At 37.7% G+C, this 22,497-nt stretch overlaps 2 protein-coding genes across 2 annotated transcripts; both read right to left on the bottom strand.

Annotated features, from left to right (window-relative positions):
- Nucleotides 1-13,515: 13,515 nt before the first annotated feature.
- Nucleotides 13,516-16,698, bottom strand: LOC113676923 (uncharacterized). Its single transcript, XM_027193662.2, has 2 exons — nt 16,432-16,698; nt 13,516-14,123 (listed from the first exon to the last, which is right to left on the bottom strand). The coding sequence occupies exons 1-2, from the start codon at nt 16,657-16,659 to the stop codon at nt 13,806-13,808; spliced, it is 546 nt and encodes a 181-aa protein (XP_027049463.2). The 5' UTR covers nt 16,660-16,698; the 3' UTR covers nt 13,516-13,805.
- Nucleotides 16,699-18,780: 2,082 nt separating this feature from the next.
- On the bottom strand, nt 18,781-22,428 carry LOC113676937 (membrane progestin receptor gamma). The gene has a single exon (XM_027193679.2). The coding sequence runs from the start codon at nt 21,457-21,459 to the stop codon at nt 20,320-20,322; it is 1,140 nt and encodes a 379-aa protein (XP_027049480.2). The 5' UTR covers nt 21,460-22,428; the 3' UTR covers nt 18,781-20,319.
- Nucleotides 22,429-22,497: the final 69 nt, after the last annotated feature.

The following is a 22,497-nucleotide window of genomic DNA, read 5'->3' as shown; positions in this document are numbered from 1 at the left end:
ACTGATTCTCAGAACTTCCCATTAATTGTTTATTAAGATAATCGTCGAAGTGAAATATATATGTGTAGTAATTTTTTATCTATGTAGAAGTCAGCTAAAAGAATTTTTAAAATGTATTCATGAGAAACTGTTTCTTATAGATCTTTCCCTAAGTACGCTCTTGCGTTTAGAATTGAAAATCGTCATCTAAATATTGTAAAAAATATTATCGTAGAATATTTTCAATGATGATCATGGCACAACGCAGATAGAGAAAATATAATAGGTGAGACAAGTGTCACGGATTATCCTTGTCGACAAAAGTAATATCGCCTGCTACATTATATTCAAACTTAATCTCCGTCCAATCGAGGTAATTTACAATTTTTTTTATCAATTACCATATTAGAAATAACAATATATCGCTTAAACTCTGAACGTAACTGCGTTAAATTTATATCATCAGAAATCCAGAAGATTTCCGGTGTTTTAAAATCCTCCTTTTGACAGATTTCGTGAAGATGTCATTACGTTGTAGTTGTGATCGGCCATCCGTGAAAAGGAGGTGTCAAATGTATTTTGTGGAATCTGTCATATAGGTTAGCAACGGAAAAAAATGCAAATATCTTAACGCTAATACAAAGTCATGAGCGAAAACGAAGTAAGTGTTCCTTTCTACTCTATTTTGCGGCTCTAAAATGCGAAATAGGGCCGCCATGAAAACATCGGGCGAGCTCGGATTTCGTCATGAGAAATCTACCCGAGATGACCTCTGGTGTTGTAACATCCTCCTTTTGACAGATTTCGTGGAGGTGTTACTATGTTGTAGTTGTAATCGGCCATCCGTGAAAAGGAGGCATCGCAAAAATTTATTGGAGTCTGTAATATAGGTAAGCAACGGAAAAAAATGCAAATATCTTAAGGCTAATACGAAGTCATGAGCGAAAACGAAGCACGTGTTCGTTTCTACTCTGTTTTGCGGGTCTAATATGCTAAATAGGGCCTTCATCACGACGACAACATCGGGCGAGCTCGGATTTCGTAATCGGAAATCTACCCGAGATGACCTCCTTCTGACGGATGTCGGAGTGCGCTCTCCCTTGTACTGAGGTAAAATGAGGAGTATCTGGAGTGTTCCACCGTGGGGTAGTAAAAAATAAGTAAGCTAGAGTTAGATCACTTTCACAGGAAGCGATGCTGTTTTGTTTAGAAGACCGCTTGTTATCTACATTAACTGTGGATGCTAACAGGGTAACCTACTTATTCCTGTTAAACCAGCTATCCAGTTTTGTTAAACTGACTAAACTTTTGTAATGCAATGTATCTGTCCTGTACAGTCCTACCGCCCAATTTTACCCCAGTTTACAGATGAATTCCTGTATCGCCCAACTTCTACAACATTCAAATAATTTAGTTCATGAGGATTACGGGTGGTATTTATATAAACGCAACGCTGTCTTCACGGACACTTAAGTTGATAAGAAAGGCATATTATATAACACGAACAGAAACCTTCATAAGAGCGGTTCATCCACGAGACGAACACCAATTTTAGAGTGAAACCACTGCAAACTAAGGGATGGTCCTTGTCGTTTTTCAGTACTTTTTCTGTTACCTAACTTTCACTCCCAAAAGTGACCAAGACAGAATTTCTAGTCATGGTAATGACGTCACAGCCTATCGTGCCCTACGATATAAATACAACATCAAGCAGGTAGGTGATGAGAACAAAGAAAAATATGAATTATGGGATTATTAGTTGATCCAATACCAAATTCTCTGAACTACCATCATGAGAATTGTATGGCAGACAGTAAGGAACATTACCAATGAGATCTTTGGGGTGAAAGGGTTAACTCTCTATGAACGGAATGGTTCGCCGGTGCTATTCTAGGAAGGACAAAGGAATGAACTTCAAGCCCTAAACGCACTAAAGAAGTGCTTTTATGAATACAAATTCAACGACAGACGTCAAAAAGAAACGGTGAATGTTGAATTTGAAAATTACTGTAATAATTAATAGCATGATTTATTCCTTGTTTCAATAAAATCATGTTTTGGGGGGCAATACGTTTCTTTTTATGAAAAAATGGTTCCACTTTGCTAAAACAATCTTAACACAAGCGTGTATTTATTATAAGTTGTGTAAGCTCTGTTATCTCAAAATTGTTGCCGTTTTGGTTGAATGGACCCTCTATTAGCCGCTCATCTTTACTACCAGGAAACCAAAGTGAGACTGGTCCTTGCGGGACCCGTTTCAGTAAGAAAGAATTTAGTGTTTTTTTACCGTGAAGTCTGACTGTAGGTTTTAATTGGACTCCAGTGAAATAGGACCTAATCTCGTCACCGTGGTCTTAAACTTATCTTAACAAGTAACAGCTGATACCTGATTACGACTCACTCTCAGACAATATTAGACTCTTACCTATGTACCTTTCTTTTTTTTGATCAAGGCGATGCGTTTCATTTTGGTGGGCACCCTCGCCCATAAAGAAACAGTTAGGTCTACCAAAAGGTGTCACAATGATAACAGCAGCATTCAGTGCTGCTGTTCCTAATAAGTTCAAATGGACACGTTAATTTCGGGGATAATTTTTTCCTCTTTGTTCAGAAGGCTTCGTCTTCAGCCTTATATTGTGAACATAACCTCGAACAAAGATAAAAGTGTCACGATTACATCAGATTCCCGTATACGAAACAGAAGTGAATAGAACGATGCAAACAAGCTTTCAGTTACTTTTTATTAGTTTTAAGTATTACTGATATTCAGTCTGGGAATAAGAACACCTTTAAATATACAAGGCTAGTTATTGAAGCAAAGTTTAGCCATTGTTTAACAAAACCGCGTTCTAAGCCATCTTCAGTCTCGCCGAACCTGAACATTTATTTTTGTGAGCAGTGTCAAGAGGGCCGAAAGCTTATATTGGAAAGGTATTTATTCAATTAAATCAACCCTCTTAAAGAGAATCCCTAAGGCACACTGCTTGCGTCGAATAGAACAAATCGAATTATTTAATTTTCATACTTTCAAATTTTCTCACTTTTCACGATATAACAAATATGGATTGAAAAATGCTGATGATTTGTTGAGAAGAAAATTATATGGAACTCATGATTCATTCATTACTTAAAATGAGTCAATAGCAATAATTAAGCTGTGAAAAATATCCACAAGTTGGTGGTCTAGTGGGGATTGAAATGGAGGCGACTCAAAGGACACTTCTTTGACTTAATTTATTAGAGTCCCGATGTAGAGCACTACTACTATTTACGATTGCTACAGCTATAACAATAGGAACCTGCACTTTTATTCTGGAAGCTGAATATTGCGTTTTTCCCAACGTACATTTGCATAACGTATCAATCAAAACAAAGTTTTTCTTTAATTCGATGGTAATTTGCAGATATATCATAGAGCTTACCACTATGGTTGAACTACCTCAGAACTAACCGTCCACGGCCCAAAAACATGGCCGCAGGTCATAACTCTTTACAAGGCACAAAGATCATTCTGACTGAAGAGTATTGGACCATTCCGTAAATAATACATTTCCTGGTGAATTGAGTAATTCGTAATTTCACACCTCAATGGCTTTAACGTCCGTTTCTTGGACACAGCCGCACTCAATTATTTGTCTAAAATGTAAAGGAAGAGAAATGCCGACAGCAAAACACATAACATACAGGTAAATGACCCTCTCAACAAACCTTAAACTTTGGAACGTTTCTTCGGACTCTTGAAATCGGTATGCAACAGAGCAAACGACATCCAAAGCTATAATTGTAGTAATACCTAAAGAAATTAAAATCGTATAAAATACAGACATCTTATTTTTGCTTAAAAAGTTTAGCAAAGTGGTTGTGTCTGCCAATTCCTCTGTGTCGTCCTCAGTATGGGTGCAAATTCTCCACGACACCACCAAAACAAGGCCCATGATCAACAAGCAGGCCACAGTTATGGCAAGATGAGATGAACACAAATATGCAGCGGAGGAAACAACCAACAATAATCCAATCCCAGTGCTGATAACTACAAGAAAAATCAATGCCACTTTGGGGGATATTGCTTTCGTGAGGCCGACTATGGTGTGATGTTCGATTGCCAGCATTGCCAAAATGTTGTAAATCATAAGGAATCCAACAGAAGTCATAAGAATGCTGTTTGTTCCGCACCACTCCTCCTGCTGTTCGTTTGTGAATGCCATTGTGGCTTCGTTGGCATTCAAACTGAGAAGGATAAGCTGTAAAATACTCTGGCAAATCATTAGGGGCCTGCTTTTCTGAAGAACCGCGTATTTCGTTTTGTCCTTGAAGCAGCTTCTTAATAGTCGTACGTTGTAGAAGAGACCAAACAGATGAAACATCATTAGCAGCCAGTAGCACGGCTCCATGATATGCACCATCCTGCTGGAAAAAAAGTTATGCATCGGCCCCACAGTTCTCACTTTGGTTTTATGCACGGACAACACTCCCTTTATGTCCAACTGAAGAATAAATTCATAATGTAAGTCCCAGGCAACATTCGTGACACTTTAACACAAGTTCCCAATATCCCCTAGTTTCACCGTGAAACTTTCACGGTTACGTATGTAGTATGCTTCTCATCAGCAAAACTTTATTTGGCTCAGTTTAACATGAATTAAAACAAGTTGTCAAATTTTCAGAAAATTTATTTAGCGGAACAAATTAAAGTTTTCGCGGTTTTTTTTTTGTTGTTTTTTTTTGTAGTAATTGCGGTAACTTGCCTTGAAGAGGCCTCACCACGACCAATATTGGACAATACAGAAAAAGCTTTGGAACTGCATTAAAGGCTTATTAGTCACGAAATATGACCCCAGCTGTATCATGCCAAATTCTCTGCAAAGATAAATGGGAGGAATTTCAATTTCTTAAAACTGTTTCCGAGGCTTAGCATTGCATCAGAATTGAGGCTGAGTATAGAGAAAGAGGAAAAGCTGAGGTTAAACTCACCCAGGAGACTCAATTAAAGATGATAAATATGCAAACCAAACATAAACAATGTGTTAGCGATCTTTTACAACTCTATTTTTAATTGTTTCTGTTTCTTAAGCCATGAGTCGACCAATACATATACAGTCAGTCTTGAGAGCAAATATAGTTTGAAAGTTTATCTATTGTCACCTCTTCTATTTACGACGAGTCGATTTCGGGTGAGAACACGGAATCAAAGTATAGCATAAATCTACTTTCTTTCAGTGTCATAGCCTGGGCGGTCTGAGCCCTCTAACGCGTTTACTACCTGTAATTGGGTAAAAACGATGCATAAATAACAAAAAGTAGACATGCTTCGAGCTGGGATCTAATCTGGAGCCACAGAGGCACTAAGCTCAATATAACCAGTTAACCACCCACTATTGTAGCCCGGTGGTCTTGTCTGAAGACACAAAAGCTGAAGAAAAATTTCCACATTTAGCTGAGTAATGATTATGTTGCAAGTGCTTCATCGCTTTCACATCAACAAGTGACAGTGCATTAGATTAAGACGTGTGGCGTAGCGATTTATCAATTAGAAATTTCAATCTAAGCTGTATGCATCTTAGAACTTCTGTCGTAACTGATTAACTATATTGCGAATTATTTCACCAAGTTAAATAAGTATCTGTAACACGTGACAGAAGTGACTACAATTTAACCAATGGAGAAGCCTTGACTGTGCTATGTTCTTTGTAAAGCAGGCAAGAAGCAGCCAGAGCACGAAAGAAGTGTAGGGAGAAACACGAGATGTACTCGAGTGTTTCTCCTCACTTCTTGAACAGAACAGAGCACAGTCAAGGCTTTTTATTTATTTCATTATAAAAAATCCGTTAAATTTCCCGAGCATTACTTTCAAAGTTCAAAACAAACCATATTTTCAAAGCGAACAACAGTGTCGTCAACGTGATTTACACTCTCGTAAAGCACGTTACAATAAGCCAATCGGAACCCTTGTTAGAATGGTTCAAATGATCTGATTGGTCGAGCAAGGCTAAAGCCGAGCTTAAAACCTATCATCTCTCTTATTCTATTTGCAAAGTTAACATTTCGACGCTATCGACATAGCTGATCCTAGAAGTAGATGCAGGACGCGTGTCTTATGAACTTCGTAATAAAGAGCATCGAGGCAAAGAATCCGAAGGTCTGAGATTCGATTCCTCGTGGGGGCTCAGAATATTTTCTTTTTCCCACGCTCGTGACAAGACGAAAAACATCTTTCTCTAAGACTAAGGTTGTCAAAAATGTCAAACCATCAAAGTTCACAAACCCGCATTGAAGTTCAAAATCTTCAATAGTTTACAAAATGAAATATGTCGCCGGGTCGAATTTAACATGTTTACCTGAAGTTTTTTTAGTCTCCAATACAGAATTTGAAAGTGAAATGTTCAGTGAAATCGAGCTGAATTGTGGCGCATAAAAACATGACAATTAGAAAACAAACTGCTCAAGGCGTGTGTTTTATGAATGAACGACAGCCGAATTCACAGGAACATGAAGATTGCGTGGGATGACAGCGCCGTAAAACTCGCCTGCTGTGACTGATGTAGCCATCCACTCAACGCATCGGAAAGGATATCAAAGCAAGCTCTTAGTTGTTCACTCGTAAGCCGGCCGTTCAAATTTCTGAGGTTTTCTTCACTCCCGCGATGGACCTCAGCATGATCGCAGTCGCTCTAGATCTGGCATCGTCATGATTGATCATGAATTTTAACAGTTATGCTAAGTTGGCTGTATTTTTCATCATTCCTGTATTGATCTGTTTTTTTTTTTTATGAACACGAACCTACATATATATACTATACGAGTGTTCGCTGTGTTTAATTTTTATTACCGTACATAGGCTTGCAATCTAACTGAGTGTGAAAACCTTTAAAACTCGAACTGTCCATTTCGTCTTCTCTCTGAGGATTTTCGTCTACGCTAAAGTTATAATAACGTAAATTACGGCGCTTGGCGTGTTTACAAACCTTTGTTTGGTTCTCAGTCTGTTGCTACTTGCCAGCTCGCTTGTACCGAAATTTCACTTTCAATTAACACAAAAAAGCTAGATAGAAGTCCCGTAAAAGGTCGTACATAGTACAATTTGGCAGATGGCTTTAACTGAGCTCTATGCTTTGTACTCTGATAGAGCACGCTCTTCAACCAATGACGGTGCACGTTGTTTCCGAACTTTATTAGAAGTAGTTAATCAGATAACCGAAGTTCTAAGATGCATGGCTTGAATTGAAATTTTTATTGATAAATCGTTAAGCCACATGTCTTAATCTAATGCACTGTGACTTATTGATGTGAAAACGATAAAGCGTTGGCATCACGATCATTGTTCAGCTGATAATGGCGAAGCGAAAAAACGAGGGGGGGCTTGGGTCGGGTGGTGTAACTGACATGACCTCAGTCTCTCTCGTTTTTTCTTTACCTTTACTATTACTCTGCTTGCTAACTGAACGCTTGAAACAGGCGTGAAAAATGTGTGTATATCAGAGACAAATTGCTTTATTTCTGATTGTAGATCACATATAATGTACATGAAATAATCGATGGGTAGTTTTCTTAACTATCAACGATAAAGTTTTTAGTCAGGCTCTAATCTGCTTTCGATAGCAAAATAGGGACTTCCTACTTCCAGTGCTGTTAATTGCTGGAGTTGTTACCTGTGGAATAATTTACTGGATCGAATTCATTTCCTATACACAGTTAATTTTTTGTGTATTGTTATTGGCGTGGATAAATTTTTTATGCGATGACGATGGAGCGATGAATCTAAGAGAAGTACAGTCGGAGCTCAATTTAAAACGTGAGGAGTCGACTGTGATAAACAAATGGAAGGCGATCACTTCATTTTTTCTGGTTTTGGTTTCCACATCCTACATTAGTACTATATGGATTCAAGAAAGAGAGTTGTATGATGAAGAAACCCTTCTATGGCTTCTGGTATTCATTTTATACAACGTAACTTTATTTGCAGTCGAAATTGGTTTATATCTAACTTTGGAACAATTGATTCTTCATGGAGGTAATTTGAGCTCTAATAATATCCAGACAAACTCCCTGCTCAAATAGGCCTTGCTCAACAAATACAACTTACATTTAGAGGACAGGCACTGACTAGTATAACGCAGATAAAATCTGATCGCAGGAAATACGGTCCACGATGATAGTTCATGAGCTCTCAAAACCTATGCCAAAAGTTTTGGATAATTCCAGAACTTAACAATCAATCATGTAGAAATATTCTGTAAGGCAGTGTAACATTCAGGCTTAAATTGCGATCACGAATAGAGATCAATAAACTGAACTTTATGAGGCCAGAAAAAAGCCCATCAGAACCATAGTCTATAATTCACTGTCTCCATCTTTATCTCTTCTTCTAAGGTTTTTGTTCATGCACCATCTGCATAAAACATTTGCTCTGACGAAGGGCTTGCACTCGAAACGTCAGCTTAGAAACTCTTTATGGTGGCTGATTTATAATGGTAATTGAACTGAGTGGAGCACAATTTGGGCTGAAATCATACGCGTGATTTCAAAAACGAACAGGTGCACAGCGCGGCGAGTTCGATTTCTAATCACAAGTATGATTTCAGACCAAAATTGCACGACACGAGGTTTAATTACCACTTTATCACATCCATTTTTAAATCGCCTAAATACAGGACTTAGTCAGTTCAAATATTTTATTGATGCAGTACTGAGCCAGTTTAAAATTAAATTCATCCATTTGGGGGGGGGGGGAAATAAGAGTTTTGGAAACAAAAGTTGCAAAATTTGCCGCATGATACTCTTTGTCTTTCATTTTCCTGCAATTTGATTGGTTACTTTAAACAAGCCTTGAAATCTGATTGTTTGTTTTGTTTTTAGTGCAGCCTCCTCATCGGCTGGGAAAAAGATGCGATTTAAAGCAAAAAATGGTGCGACTCGAGAATAAATAGCACCAATTAGAGCCAATCAGATTACAGGGACCACCAGTGATTTCAAAATGGGTGTAATAAAAATCAGAAACTCAGTTGATAACATCAGATTACCTGAGACATTGGCATGTCCTGTGAATGGGAATTGTTGCCTTCATCTGTTCAATTTGGCGATCAAAATAGCAACCACACTTGAGATTGCATTTGATATAGTGTGAGTTCACAACTAGATTACTCAACAGTAATGTCGGCCTTCTCAGGGCTGTTGTCACCCATAATGGTGACATGGCTAAAACTACAAAGGCGATGCCGGGCAGCTTCCCTCTATTGGGAAATTGTCTCTTATGGTAAAATAACATATAAGCACAACTATTGACTGTTTCATTGAATTAGATCGTGTCTAAACGAAAAACAAAGCTAAAAATATAAGAACAGTAAAAATGTAATACATTTATCCCATTGCTTCAATTTTTTTTTCCCACGGCTCCCCTCCCCCCCCCCCACCCCACCTCTCTTAGTGCCTGTCAATTAGGGCTGACCCCCTTTGCCCCATGTGTTTTCTTGAAAAACATGTGATCTCCCCAAACTTCTCCGCCCCTCCCTGCTAAGTAACAAATTATGACTGGTTCCTTCAGGGGTGTTGAATGTAGGTAAGGTGATGACCTCTCGCTGCTGACGAGCATCCCAGTTTATGTAAGTGTTACAAGGACAAAACGAGACACTTGTTAAGTCGACTGATAATTAAGTATCAACGTTATTACTGTGATCAGTTGGTAGCTTTATACTCGTATAACAAAATGTTTCTGCACTCCCTACGATATTTAGAGTTGTGTAGTAGTTTTGTATAGTAGTATTTCAATTATTCATATACGTAACCTTCCTGCCCACCCGATTTAGGACTGTTAATAAACGGGGTGCTCATTCCTGACTCTTGAATGCGTAAGCTGATGTTTAGTATGGAAATGGTTTGTTCTCGTCTCCCTGCAGAGTGATTAGAGATCAATTTAGCCGCTCGCGTGTAATCGCCAAAATGCAAGACACTTGTAATGTGCATTTTGTGGGCACATGAAAGGAAAGCAACTTACAAGTACAAACTCATCTGCCAACTTCCATGAGAACCAATTTTCCTGAAAGATCATCAGCACTTATACTTATATTTCCAGGGAGAGCACTGACACCTACATTTACATGCAATTTCAACAGTAATGGTCATCAAAGTACCGACATACAGGTGTATAATGAAAGGCAAAGTAAAAAAATGTAATAGTTGATAATTCAAAACTACTGTGGCTTTTCTATATTTTTTAGAATACTAGAACAAAAGATCTTGAATAAATCGAAAATGTTTAAACATGAAAATTTTATGTGTAAACGTGTTCCAAACAAACACACGGAAAAATCACTAAATTTTCCCGTAACAGGAGAAAGTAGGTACTCTGGAATAGGCAATTGTAAGAGCTTGTCATTTGAAAAATATAGCCTTCCTTCTGATCCTGACATATCTGGACGTATTTAAGATCTAATTTGAAGGGCTTATAGAACTTTCTACCCACGTGAATATAGGCCATTATTTTGAAAATTTTTAGGCTCGTTTTCCTTATATTCCAGCCTTGTTTATGTTCAGCTTGAATTCCACTTGTAATTCCGCTGTACCGCCGGAACGGACTTCTTATGGTGACCTTAGCTATGATACAATAGGAACAAAACTTGAGATTTGAGTCTTTTAAATTGGCTTTTTAACTAAGCATATGTTTTTAACACAACATTTCCGTCATATTATTGTATCATATACAGGTTTTCACTAATATTATCAAAGGGAAGAAGAATTGCGTGAGCTTAAAGGTCGAGTATTTGTTCGCTTCGTCCGCCATATGCATGACTGCGTCCATCTTGCGTGAGGTTACAAAAACAGAAAGGGTGGAAGAGCATTTCTTGCGACTCTTGTTGTCTCTCAGATCAACTCGTGGGTCTTGACAGATAGCTGATTTTTACTGTGGTCATGGGTCCCATATTTGTCCTTTTAATAACGTTTCATCTCATCGGAGCTTTGCTCAACGTGCGATTGTTGGCAAGCTGCTTCAAGGACAAAATGAAGTATGTTTTTCTTCAGAAATGCAGACCAACCATTATATTTCAGTGTTTTCTTCAACTGATTCTTCTGGCTTTTAATGCATATCAAGTAAAGTACGATTTTAGCGACCACCAAGGAAAGAAAAGGTGCGACTTTATAGGTGTGTTTATGACATCCTTGACGTTTTTCTTGATTTACAACCTGCTGGCAATACAAGCAATAGAAGACCTTTCCATTCTTGGTTTAAAGCGTGTATTAACGCCCAGACAAGCCATCTCAGCAGTATTAATTGCTGGTATTTTAACTTGTGGTAGTTTACTCTGGGCAGGATGTTTCTTCGCGGCAGGTCTTTGCACGTCTCATTTCGCTTCAGCCGCAGCCTGTTGGCTAATTAGTATCATTCTGTTAATGTCAGCCTGGAAGATTTATTCACGTGGCGCTCCAGATACAACAACAATTATGCCACAGGATTTTGAAGTCAAAAACAGAGGGACTGTGTTTTGGTTGACGGGTTTAGTTTTCCTCTGCGCTCTTTTGACTCTCTCAAAGTTTGCGGAAGCAGTGCAGATAATCGATATACAACAATGGGTGGATTTAAAAAAAATGGTTCGTCTCTTCTCTATCAACGTAATTTGGCTTGCAGTAGGAATTGTTCTCCCTGTCTGCTTTCAGTTTTTAATCGAAAGTAGTGCTGATGACTTCGAATGGATGAAAATCGATCCGGCATGAAACTGAAGTAGTTGACTTATAGCACTTTAGAGAGAAACAAACTTATTGAACCTTCATAAACTAACTCATTTTGGAAAGGTTTATATTTATTTCGGTACATTCTTTTTAACGGTTTGCTTTGTAGAACGATAAAGTGTTCAGGTTGATCAATTTGGTTTTTCTTCACCACCATGTTGTTATGATGTGTATGTTAGTCAAGGAGAGTTTTCTTCAGGAGCTTGTCATTTTTGACTTGTTAGTATGATCGTATAAATTTCAGGTCCAAGGTTATTTGCCTTTCAGCCATCATACGAAATTCCTAGTTTTGACTGTTTTGCGTGTTAGCATTAATGTCAGGATTTAAAGATTAGTCGGAATCGCTGTATACCCCTAACCTTTCATTTTTCATAAAGCTTATCTAGAAGTCATAGTAATAATCCGTGAGAACTGACGGATTAAGTCATTGAACAGAGACTTCATAATTACGCAAGCATAATTCTTAGACACGCAAGCGAAATTTAAATAGCGAGCATAATGAAAAATCAAATTATTCGCTCTTGATTATTATCGCGTGAGAATGAGGACGAAGCCTAAATCAGCTACTACGAATAGAAATCGAGAGCGTACAATTTAATTGTTTAAGTTTAATTCTAATATTCGTTCGAAACTAAACATAAAGACAAGTTCCTGTTTAAACTATGTATCCTTTCGTTTACAACTGCACACCGCTAGGATACTCACTATTTAATCACGGAACAGATAGTGTTTAATGTTTCCAGTCAGATGGCAGTATTTATGACAAAACAAGAGTAGATTTGATTAAGAATAGGCAATGTATGAAACTTGACCAAACTGAACAAGTCTCACTTTGGATACCTAAACAGAAAAAAAGACAAAATAAAACACAAAACCCGCACTCTCGTCTCTTCATGAAGGAGATCAAGAAACAATTTCAGCTGCTCAGTAAATGTGTCATCCGCTTTCCCAAAAAGACTGGGTTTACATTCGTCAATCAGCGGCGACGAATGATTTTTTTTACCTCTCAATGTAAAGTCAGGAAAGGACCTAATTACTTCTGTGGTTGCAAATGTCGCAAAAAGAAAGTCTTTCTATTGAAAGTTCTTAGCTCACGAGACTCACAGTGAAACCAATTGAGCTACTGGAGATTTAAATGTTGTGAGATTTTAACTTCAAAGTATTAAAGGAACAGCTATGCTTTGGAAACATCACAGCAACGCGAAAAACAAAAATTATTTCCGAACACAAACTATGTGTTCAAATTGAGATATTAGTGAGTTTCAGCCTAGTGTTAATGGCAACGACAAACCGCAAAAAATTGTTCTTATTCTCTTTTCCATGATCCTTCAATCGACCCTGTAGAAAAATTATAAGAAAAACCCTCTTGTTTATAATTATTAAACTCTTTTGTCTCTGGCGTTAAAAGATCGATAGCGGACAGCAAGAAGTTCCCTTTTACCATTCGTCTGTTGCTGTAAATGTCTCAACCTCACAGACCTTAAAGAACGTCACACTGCAATTTTTGTAAGACCTCTTTTTTTATCAATCTTAGCAAGTAGCGTAGGGTAGTAATTTCCAAATAACTTCATCCTCTTCGGATGTAAACTGGAGCGCCCCTACTTGATACTTTTTCTTCGAAACACGTATCGGGTTAATTGTTGATTTTATGTCCGTCAGTCGTGTCATATCCTCTACTCGGAGAAAAAAAGCATTCAGAATCAGGGGGGGGCGGGGGGGGGGTACTGCTATGTTTTGTGCAGTCGCCCACTCAAGTTTACGTTGTATTTGATTTACCGCTGGTAACTTGACAACATGACCATTTTATTCCTCTAAACATTTACGTCAAGATCTTATCTTTTATTTCTAATCAAATGCTTCAGAGCAGAAGATATCGCTAAGCATTTCACAGCAGAACCGTGAGGGTGGATATAGATTTGACCTCACACAAAGTTACGAAATCGAAAACCATAACTCATTTTACACTATTTCTACGAACGATTGCAACTGCAATTTGCTACATCACTTTAAGGAAAATTGGTATCCTTAAAGGCCGAGACTAAAGCAGCGATAAATGCTTTTAAAAGTTAAATCGTATTGAATACATGAAAATCTGAAAAAAAATCCGTTTAATGTGTATTGTCTTTTTTCAGTTGCTCGCGGTTTTGCTTCCTACCCATATGCTTCGCTCTCTTTATGAGTTTGCCCAAGTTCTTGATGTTCAAGTTTTCCTCATTGATCTTTGGGTGGCCACGCTTCCGGTGGCCACGATGCCTTTTGTGTAAGCCGCGTTTGTGCTTGTGAAAACCTTCGTCCTTCTTGCGGAAAGCAAACCGTTCGCGTCCCTTACGGCCTCTGCGGTGTTTTGTTTGGACGGGAAGTTCTTCTGCTTCTACTTGGACGTCAGAAGCTGTTATGGCTGTATCTTGTTTAATCAGAGGCAGCACCTGCAAAATATGCATGTTTACGTTTTAGTGATAGGATCTAGTCCGCGATAATTCTTGACCTCAGTGCTTATCTGTAAAAGAAGGTGACTACACATGAAATATGCACAGACCACCTTGTTGACTGCTATCATTGCAATCCACTTTGCATGATTCCTGTAAATGCATAGTTACCCTATTAATGGACAAAAACAATTTCTAGAATTTTGTTTTGTGCAAAATCTCCTTATGAATTTGTTTACTGCATTCCTTCGATCACAAACAACAACAGACTGTCATCACAGCAAAAGAAACCGGTTGCCGCAAATTATTGCGTTTTACATAAAATGTGCACGAAATAATCAAGGGGTAGTTTTCTTAATTATCAACTATAAAGTTTTCAGTCGCTCAGTAGATTAGAATTGGCAACAGCACATGCTTCTTATCGATTTTCAAACAGGTTAGATGATGTTTCGACAAGCCCCTTGAAATGAACAAAGCGAATTTATGTGCGTGCATAAGATGGTGGGGCGCCAAACATTATTAGAATATGCGGACACTCTTTGCCGATCTATTCGGCTCTATTCTGCTTTCTACGGTATAGTAGGAATCTTGAATTTTACGAAAAAACTATGACAATTACGTGGAAAGAATTTTTTCAGCAGTTTCCATCAAGGGCTTTACTTTTGGATGATAACAGGTTTTCAGACGCAAAAGAATGTCCCTGAGGAGTGATCTGAATTATTTGCTAATTGCTTTGTTTCTCGAAAGTTTCACAAATCCGCCCTTGTTTTTCCCGCAACTGATTTGTGACCGAGTTTATTGAAAAAACAGGAAAAGGCAACCTAAAGAGTACTGAGAAAGAGCAAATAATAACAAAGAACTAATATAACGAGATTAAAACATTAAAAAAATGGCCAATTACGCCACTGCATGTGAAAACAGACAAAAACTGAGTCAACAACAACATCTGTTCATAATTATGCAAAAATTTCACGTTCATTAAATTCTCTTAAAAGAGCTGAAGCTACACAACTCTTATTTTGAAAAAAAACCTTCATAGACGTCGTGATAAAAAGTTCAACGTAAAATGATCGCAGTTAGTTTCGGTTAAAACAAATTGAGAGATATTGCTTTCCTTAAAAGTGACTATCCAATATCGCCTAGGCATTGTATGACGAAATATGTCTTTATTCAAGGAAAAGTCAGTTTGCTGTTTCAGATATAAAAGACTCGTACTAAGTCGCGCATTAGCTTGTCGAGTCATATCAGAAAGTTGTATTGAGTATGTTGTCGGTCATTGATGTAAAAAAAACTTGAGGAATTTATCATTCAAATGATGGCGTTAATCTACATTATTGTTTTAAGACAATCTCGTACATTTAAGTATACAGGCCACTCTATGGCAATCAAGTTTACAAGCTTGTTTCTGTTATTTCATAAATATCTGCGGTTTACTTTTGTTTACCGAAGTGGTGTTATTTGTTTGAGAAAAAAAGCTGCGGCAAAAACGAATACTTTTTGCGAATTCTGGAGGAAATTTATGCCAGCATCTAATCTTCCTTGCGTAGCAAAACAGTGCAATATGTCGTTCGTCAAAATTACACAATCGGATATTACTAATCGCTTTTGGAATTGTTCCGATTCGAGCAAGGATTCTACCGTTCAATTTGTAACTAAACCTTGTTTTTAAAATGTCATAATATCTGTTCATTATTCAGCAGCCTCATGTTTGGCGGGAGCTGTCCTGTTCGAAGGAATTTTTATGTGTAAAATTCTGAGCTTTTCAACTTCGCATCATCGCAGCATGAAGTTTTTAAACTACAAAGCGATACTCGGCGTTCGCTGTTCACAAATTATTTTCGTTATAACTGCTATTTGTAGTGCATCACAACACAGCTCAGGTTTAAAATTATACTAGTTCAATAAACTTTTCTTAAAACAGTTTTGGGCCTCGAAGTTATCAAGCGGCATATTGAACTTTTGTCGTGAAATGAGACTCTACATCTTTGGCTTTTGCAATGAGTTCAGTAAGCAATTGGCTCAAAGGAAGGGCATTTTTCATTTCTAAGTTTCAACCTCGGAAATTAACTTTTTCATCTGATCATGCAACAATTCACTTGAAAACTTGTACATAGGCTTCTGATATTTGAATAATTTAAACAAAGACAATTCTTCCGATGCTCAACCTGTGTTTTCAAAGTCGAAGTCCTACAATTTTCGAGGACAGTTCCCCGAAGAATTTGGACTAAGCGTTCTCTAATATCTACACATGATGCAATTGTACTGTTCCTACACTGTTTCCAGGAATTTTGCCTAGTTACCACCGCACCTTGTTCTCAGCAGTAGCCTTGTTATCATTTCTGACTACGTCAAGGACAGCATCTGTAGCTTTGTTGGTGTTTCGCACTAACTTAGGCACGATCTCTCTCGCACCTTCCTCTGGCCTCATTCGCTCCTTCCCTCGTTTCATGTGACGGTGGTGTTTTCTGCCATCGACAGCATGAACCATCAAAACGCAGACAAGAAACAGCGAAACAAAATGTGCGAACTTCATCATCGACGCTTGTCGCTCGTTTGACAAAGAACCGTCTATTCTAATTTATTCCTTTCAAAAATATGCAGGTGCGTGTTCAAAGGGACTTTGTGATTACGTCAAGACTCAAAATCTATTCTCCGCGACCAATTAAGTGGACAGAAATGAGCAAAGGGTTATAAATAGTTGGCCATTTCCTTTCTTTAATGGCATCAGACATTCACTGGATTCGCCAGCAAGGAAAATAAGGGGAAAGATAATAAAAAAATTAAGCAAAATTCAAAAAATTTTCAATTAAGCTGATTATTTTCTAAAGAAACTGTAGTGCTACACCAGTATGGGGATCACAAGATGATTTAGTTTTATCACCTGAGTTGATCATGTAAATTGGCCACCGCAGGGAGTTTCTGAAGCTGACGTTTCGAGAGTTAGTCCTTCGTCAGAGCGAATGACATCTTCTGGGCCCTTTTAGACTGAGTTGAAATTAAGTTATCAGATAATTTGTAATTGCTAACGATTTATTCGGCAAAACGTTGATATCATATTCTTGCCTCGTATCGGAGCATTTGTATTCAGAGCAGTAACCAATTTTTATCTTCCCTTCTCACTGATTAGAAGGTTTCTGAATAAAAGAAAAAGCAAAGGTTGACTTTAAAATAACTTTGTCGATAGGGGTGTCACAATATAATTTGGTTTTCTCGACTGAGTTGATGATGCATATTGGGAGGTTTCGTGTATAAGCACTTCGTCAGAACGACTTTAGAGTTGAAGAAATGACCTGAAAGTAGCAGAGCATAACGGCTCCTCCATTTTTCCGTAGTGGCTCCATGCTGAAATCTTCAAAGTGTGCATGAAATCACCTTCAAAACAGGTTTGAAATGAGCCAGCCATTAGCTTAATTTAACACACCATTAAAGTGGCTCAGTTTATTTTACAGCATGGCCTAAACTCTGACTCGAGGTCTCTCTCCCAGTGTCAATAAAGCTGTGAGAGCATTAAGATGGGGAAAACTCGGTGCCCTGGTCTCCAAATGCAACTTTCTTCAAGGGCTTGCAAAACAGCCAGAAACGAGGCATATGCTTTCCTTTTTAAGCTCTGATTGTTGCTACTCTACAAATTTTAGTAGCTGCAGTAGTCTGTTGTGCAGAGGAGGAGATTTAACCTATCCTGGTAAAGAGAATGCACCAGTACCTAGTATGGTAGGTGGGGGGGGGGGGGACCTACCATTGTAGGTTCAAGCCTATGAAGGGGAAGGGGAGAGTTTAGGGACTTAAAATAGTCATGGATCAAGTGTCAAAGGAATGTTCCATAATAAGTTGAATAAACAATATTATTTATTTAACCACTCACCTAAGCAGTCGTTGTCATTTGATCAAATTGTCATCCCTCCCCCTGAGTGACTATCAAAGAATACTTGCCACCTTGAGTACCACAAACTTTGATATCTTAACACCCCAACCTTACTCCCTTCCTTTCCCTTAAGTAACAAAATACCAATGAAATGAGGTTGTTATCACAAACTCCTGTTTGCAACCCTATCCCTTACCCCTAACAGCCCACCTCTCTGGTGGCCTTTTTTACTCAGAGTTTTTTTGGATACTCTCAAATTTATTGATATACATGGTTACTCACAAATACAGTCAGCTACTTGTGACACCTGATTGTTGGCCATCAATTATTTAAGGATGTAAACTTCTCCTGCCAGCCACAAATAAATTCTAACCACCTTCACAATCTCACCCTATACACACACACGCTCACACACTAGGAAATTATAGTTTTCGATTCACTTTTTCTACAACCATGTATTTTCTTCCAGATCACCAATACCAGAATTTCTTTTTATTTCTCTTATCTCATTAGAAACACTGTATCCCCTACAGCCGTCTTTCCTCTCCATGCCAACAAAACTGTCTCGACAAGTTTCAGTCAGCTTAAAATCAATGTAAATGGTACAAGAAAAAATTAATTTAGTAGTGCAAAGTAATCTTTGAAAAAAATATATTCTGTTGCAATAAGTTTGACATAAAAATGGGAGGAAAAAGAAAATTTGAACCTCATCATACACACAAAATCTCCTCAAGACTGATTGCAAGAAATAACTCATAGAATGGAAATAAAGTCTGAGTGAAACAATCACAAAACTGAAGAAAACTTTGTTTATTAATATTCATTTGTTTCTCACAAAAAGCTTACCAGATAATCCAAACTTACACACTTGTGACAGTTTTACAAACTAAAACTATATTCAAAAGCAGATGATCCGTTTCACAATTAAGATATTTTTACCTAATCAACAGACACCTTTAAAAATGGGAAAAAAAGGTAATTAAATACATTTCATACATGATAATATTTTAATGTCAACAACCTTGTAAGAACAGTTAAACAATGACATGTATCTTATTAGAAATATAACAAAATTGTGACTAGCATATGGTGTCAGTTGTACTTTACTATTAGTGAAATATTGTACTACAAATAATGCCAAAATCAAGTAACTACGTATTGAAACATATTTTATTCTCTCCTCTTCAAGAGAATAATAATCTTAAATTGTGATATAATTAACAAAAATTATAAATCAATTGACCTGCAAAGCTTGACCTAGCAAAATAAATAGGACATTAATTTTAAGGTCATTGTCTCAAAATGAGTAACTAGCTTAAAAATTAATGTCAAATTGCAAAATAAGGAATTCTAAATGAAAAAATAAATAATGAATTATTTTTACCGTTCTATGATTGTTCCCAATCACATCAACACACTTTTCAGCAATCATGTAAGAGAACTGAAATTTTCAACATGTGCACCATAGTCAGAGCTCATTATTAATACTCCTAGACTTGGCTGGAGATCAATTAAATTCAATATATGGATAATCTAGAACACTGATGTCTTGAAAGTCCCAGATAATTTGGGAAAACAAATTTGTGGAAGAACAGTGAAATCTCTCATCGTGTGAGAAATTCAAACATATGTAAATCATCATTAACTCTACCATAAGAGTGACCAGACTCTAATTTCTCCTTACCATAACACTGCTAAAAAATTCATTACGATCATGAGAATAAAGGAAATGATCACCAACTTAAGAAGCTTTGATTGATAAAAAAAATCTCCCTTTCAGTACTAATGGAAATGTAAAGAGAAGAGAATATAGATACTGATGATTGGGTGTAAAGGGTTAACAATGAAGTGGAAATTGAAAGAACAAACACAATTTGCTTCTATTTGGCCTATTCTGTTTCAAGTTCTATTTCCCTTTTAACTGAGGGATTCACTTTCTCATGCTTCCTGATTAGTCACTAGAAAAATAATTGATTCTTGGCAAATAAGTATTTACTTAATGAGAAATCACAAAAAAATAGTTTATATCTAAAATAGAGTACCAGTTAAGTATATGCAATGTCAAAACAACAATAATCATGGACTTACTGTTGAGTTTGCCTTCTAATAGATGATACTAACCCTTTTACTCCCTGATGTGATTAACAAGTAACTTCTCTATACATTATCCACAAATTATCCAACAAACAGATGATGGGATACGAAAACTTACCAGATAGAAGTTGCTATCTTGATCTAACACCAAATTCTTGTCACTAATTTACAAGGAAATGTATGGCAGCTAGAGGGGGAAATTAACAATCAGATCTTGGGAGTCAAAGGGTTACTTGATATTTAGTCATCTTTATCTGAAGAACTGGTGTTGTTTGCACTCTCAACCGACTTCATTGACTTTGTAAACCAGATAACCACCGCAACATTACATGCGAGTACAAGCAGTATCACACAAAGGCTGTTTGTAAAGGTGGGTAGGTTTGATAAATTTTCCAAAGCCTGCCTCCTTCCTAACATGTCCAAATAAAGGGCTGAATATTCATCCACTGCTCCGATCGCACAAAGTATGTGTAAAAAGTGATGACTTTGGCCACAGAAATCGAACACGCCCGGTAGAAGTCTCTCTGGCAACCTGCTACCGTTAGCCAAAGCAGCTACCGCAAAGAACATAAACTGTCGCTTAAAATACGGGATAGACACAACATTACAATCTACTTCTGATGAACAGTCGTACATCCGCAGCCAATATGGCAGCGTGTTTATAAAAAAAGATGCCGCGAATGTTCCGGTTCGAATTAGGAACTTGAAATCGATCCAACGGTGTCTGGATGCACAACAGGAAAAAGTCGAAAAAATGGAGACCATGACACAAACAACCATGAAAAGTGAATGGGATCGAAACATCAGCCTGTCACTATTTAAAGGTCTTGAGTAAAAGTACATGGCCTGTCCCACAGAAAACGCGTACACTCCAATAGCAGCGTAGTCGAAGAAGAAGCAAACATGGCGAATCTTGCTCGACATCGAGTTGAAAAGGTGCGCTCCTGAGCTCATGAAGAACATAGCTGATGTCCCAATAGCAAAGGAAAGTAACGGATAAACAAAAGCATCCTCAAATGGATTGTGCTGCCTGAAGACGATGATCGAGCGAATAACGAAGACAGCAAAGGCAGCAACATGTGACCAAACATTGATGGTTTCGTTCGTTCTCTTGAACAAACTCAGTAAACATTCCCAAGCAGACAATTGTGGACGGCGATAGCCGGTTAAAATGTATGGTTCACGAAATTCAAATGGAACCTTGAAGTCAGGAAGATAGCAGTTGTCTTTGGCGCGATTAAAATTAAGATCTGAGTTTTCTTGGTGACGCCGAGACTTCATCGCGAAAATTTCACTTTTAAAAGCCGGCGCTGCGACCTTGCTGTCCTTTTGTGGAGCTCCTCTAAGCTGATGATGGCCTGGGATCAGAAAATTACGCATATTTAACAATGGGTCAGGGGAAGACAATGGGTAATACCACAGGCTACCCAAGAACTGTGATGTAGCATAGCACTTGGAACTTTTCACAAAGACGCACGAGACGTGGCATAACCCCTTTAAAATTGATCGAATTTTTTTCCACTATATATAATATATGACGTAGTGTTGTCCATAAAGAACGGAATGTTTTATGGTATCTTTAAACCGAAGGTGTGACAGGACATGCTACATTATAATAAAAATATTAATAGAGTACTAAAACATTGGATAGGGTTAAAGGCGCGCGATGATTGGCTGCTCAAACTCCGAATATCCTCTGCTATTCACAGTCCAAGCAACTCCGTGGGATCTGCGCCCGAAAATATTGTAATCGTTGCAAGAATAAATGAGTTAAAATCATCTTTTTGTCCTATATTAACTTAAGGTTTGAGTATATACTAAAATATCTACAGTCACCTTTGTAAGCCAGTATTGGTGACTAGTGGTGGAGCGGTTTGTTAAATATCCACCAATAGCCACCCTCCACTTCGGTGAATAGCTGTTACTTATTATTTTTTTTTTTAATCCTCAAAAGGGCTCACCATTGGTTCGTATTAGTTTCGATACTTTAGTAAACTTTCCTATATCAAAGGCTTTTCGGTCAAGAAAAAGTTGGGTTAAACAAATAAGAAGAGGATAAATGAGGAAATTAGAAAACGATAACAGGACGGTAGAAGACATGAAGAAGATTAAAAAGGGATTGCAACTCAGAAATAAGTGAGGCGCGAAAAAATTAACCGGCCTCCTTTTTCTTCAAACAACTCGTAGAACCAGTTCTGTTTAAGCTGAGCTGGAAGGTCTCCTTCGAACAACATCACAAATGCCCTACCCCCTAGAGAAGAATGAGTGTTTCATTCCAAAATACTCATGTTTTTGTCTTTGGCGTAAGCTAGTTGAAAGCTCTTATATAGAAGTCGGAAATTGCGACTTTTGGCTTTTAAATCCTAGAATCAAGCATCCTAACTTCAAACGAATGGCTGGGGTGAATATCACCCACTA

Source organism: Pocillopora damicornis, chromosome 8, assembly GCF_964200805.1.
Source record: "Pocillopora damicornis chromosome 8, jaPocDami1.2, whole genome shotgun sequence".
NCBI classification, from domain to species: domain Eukaryota; kingdom Metazoa; phylum Cnidaria; class Anthozoa; order Scleractinia; family Pocilloporidae; genus Pocillopora; species Pocillopora damicornis.
Note: the sequence above shows the minus strand (reverse complement) of the source record. Positions and strands in the feature narration are given on the sequence as shown.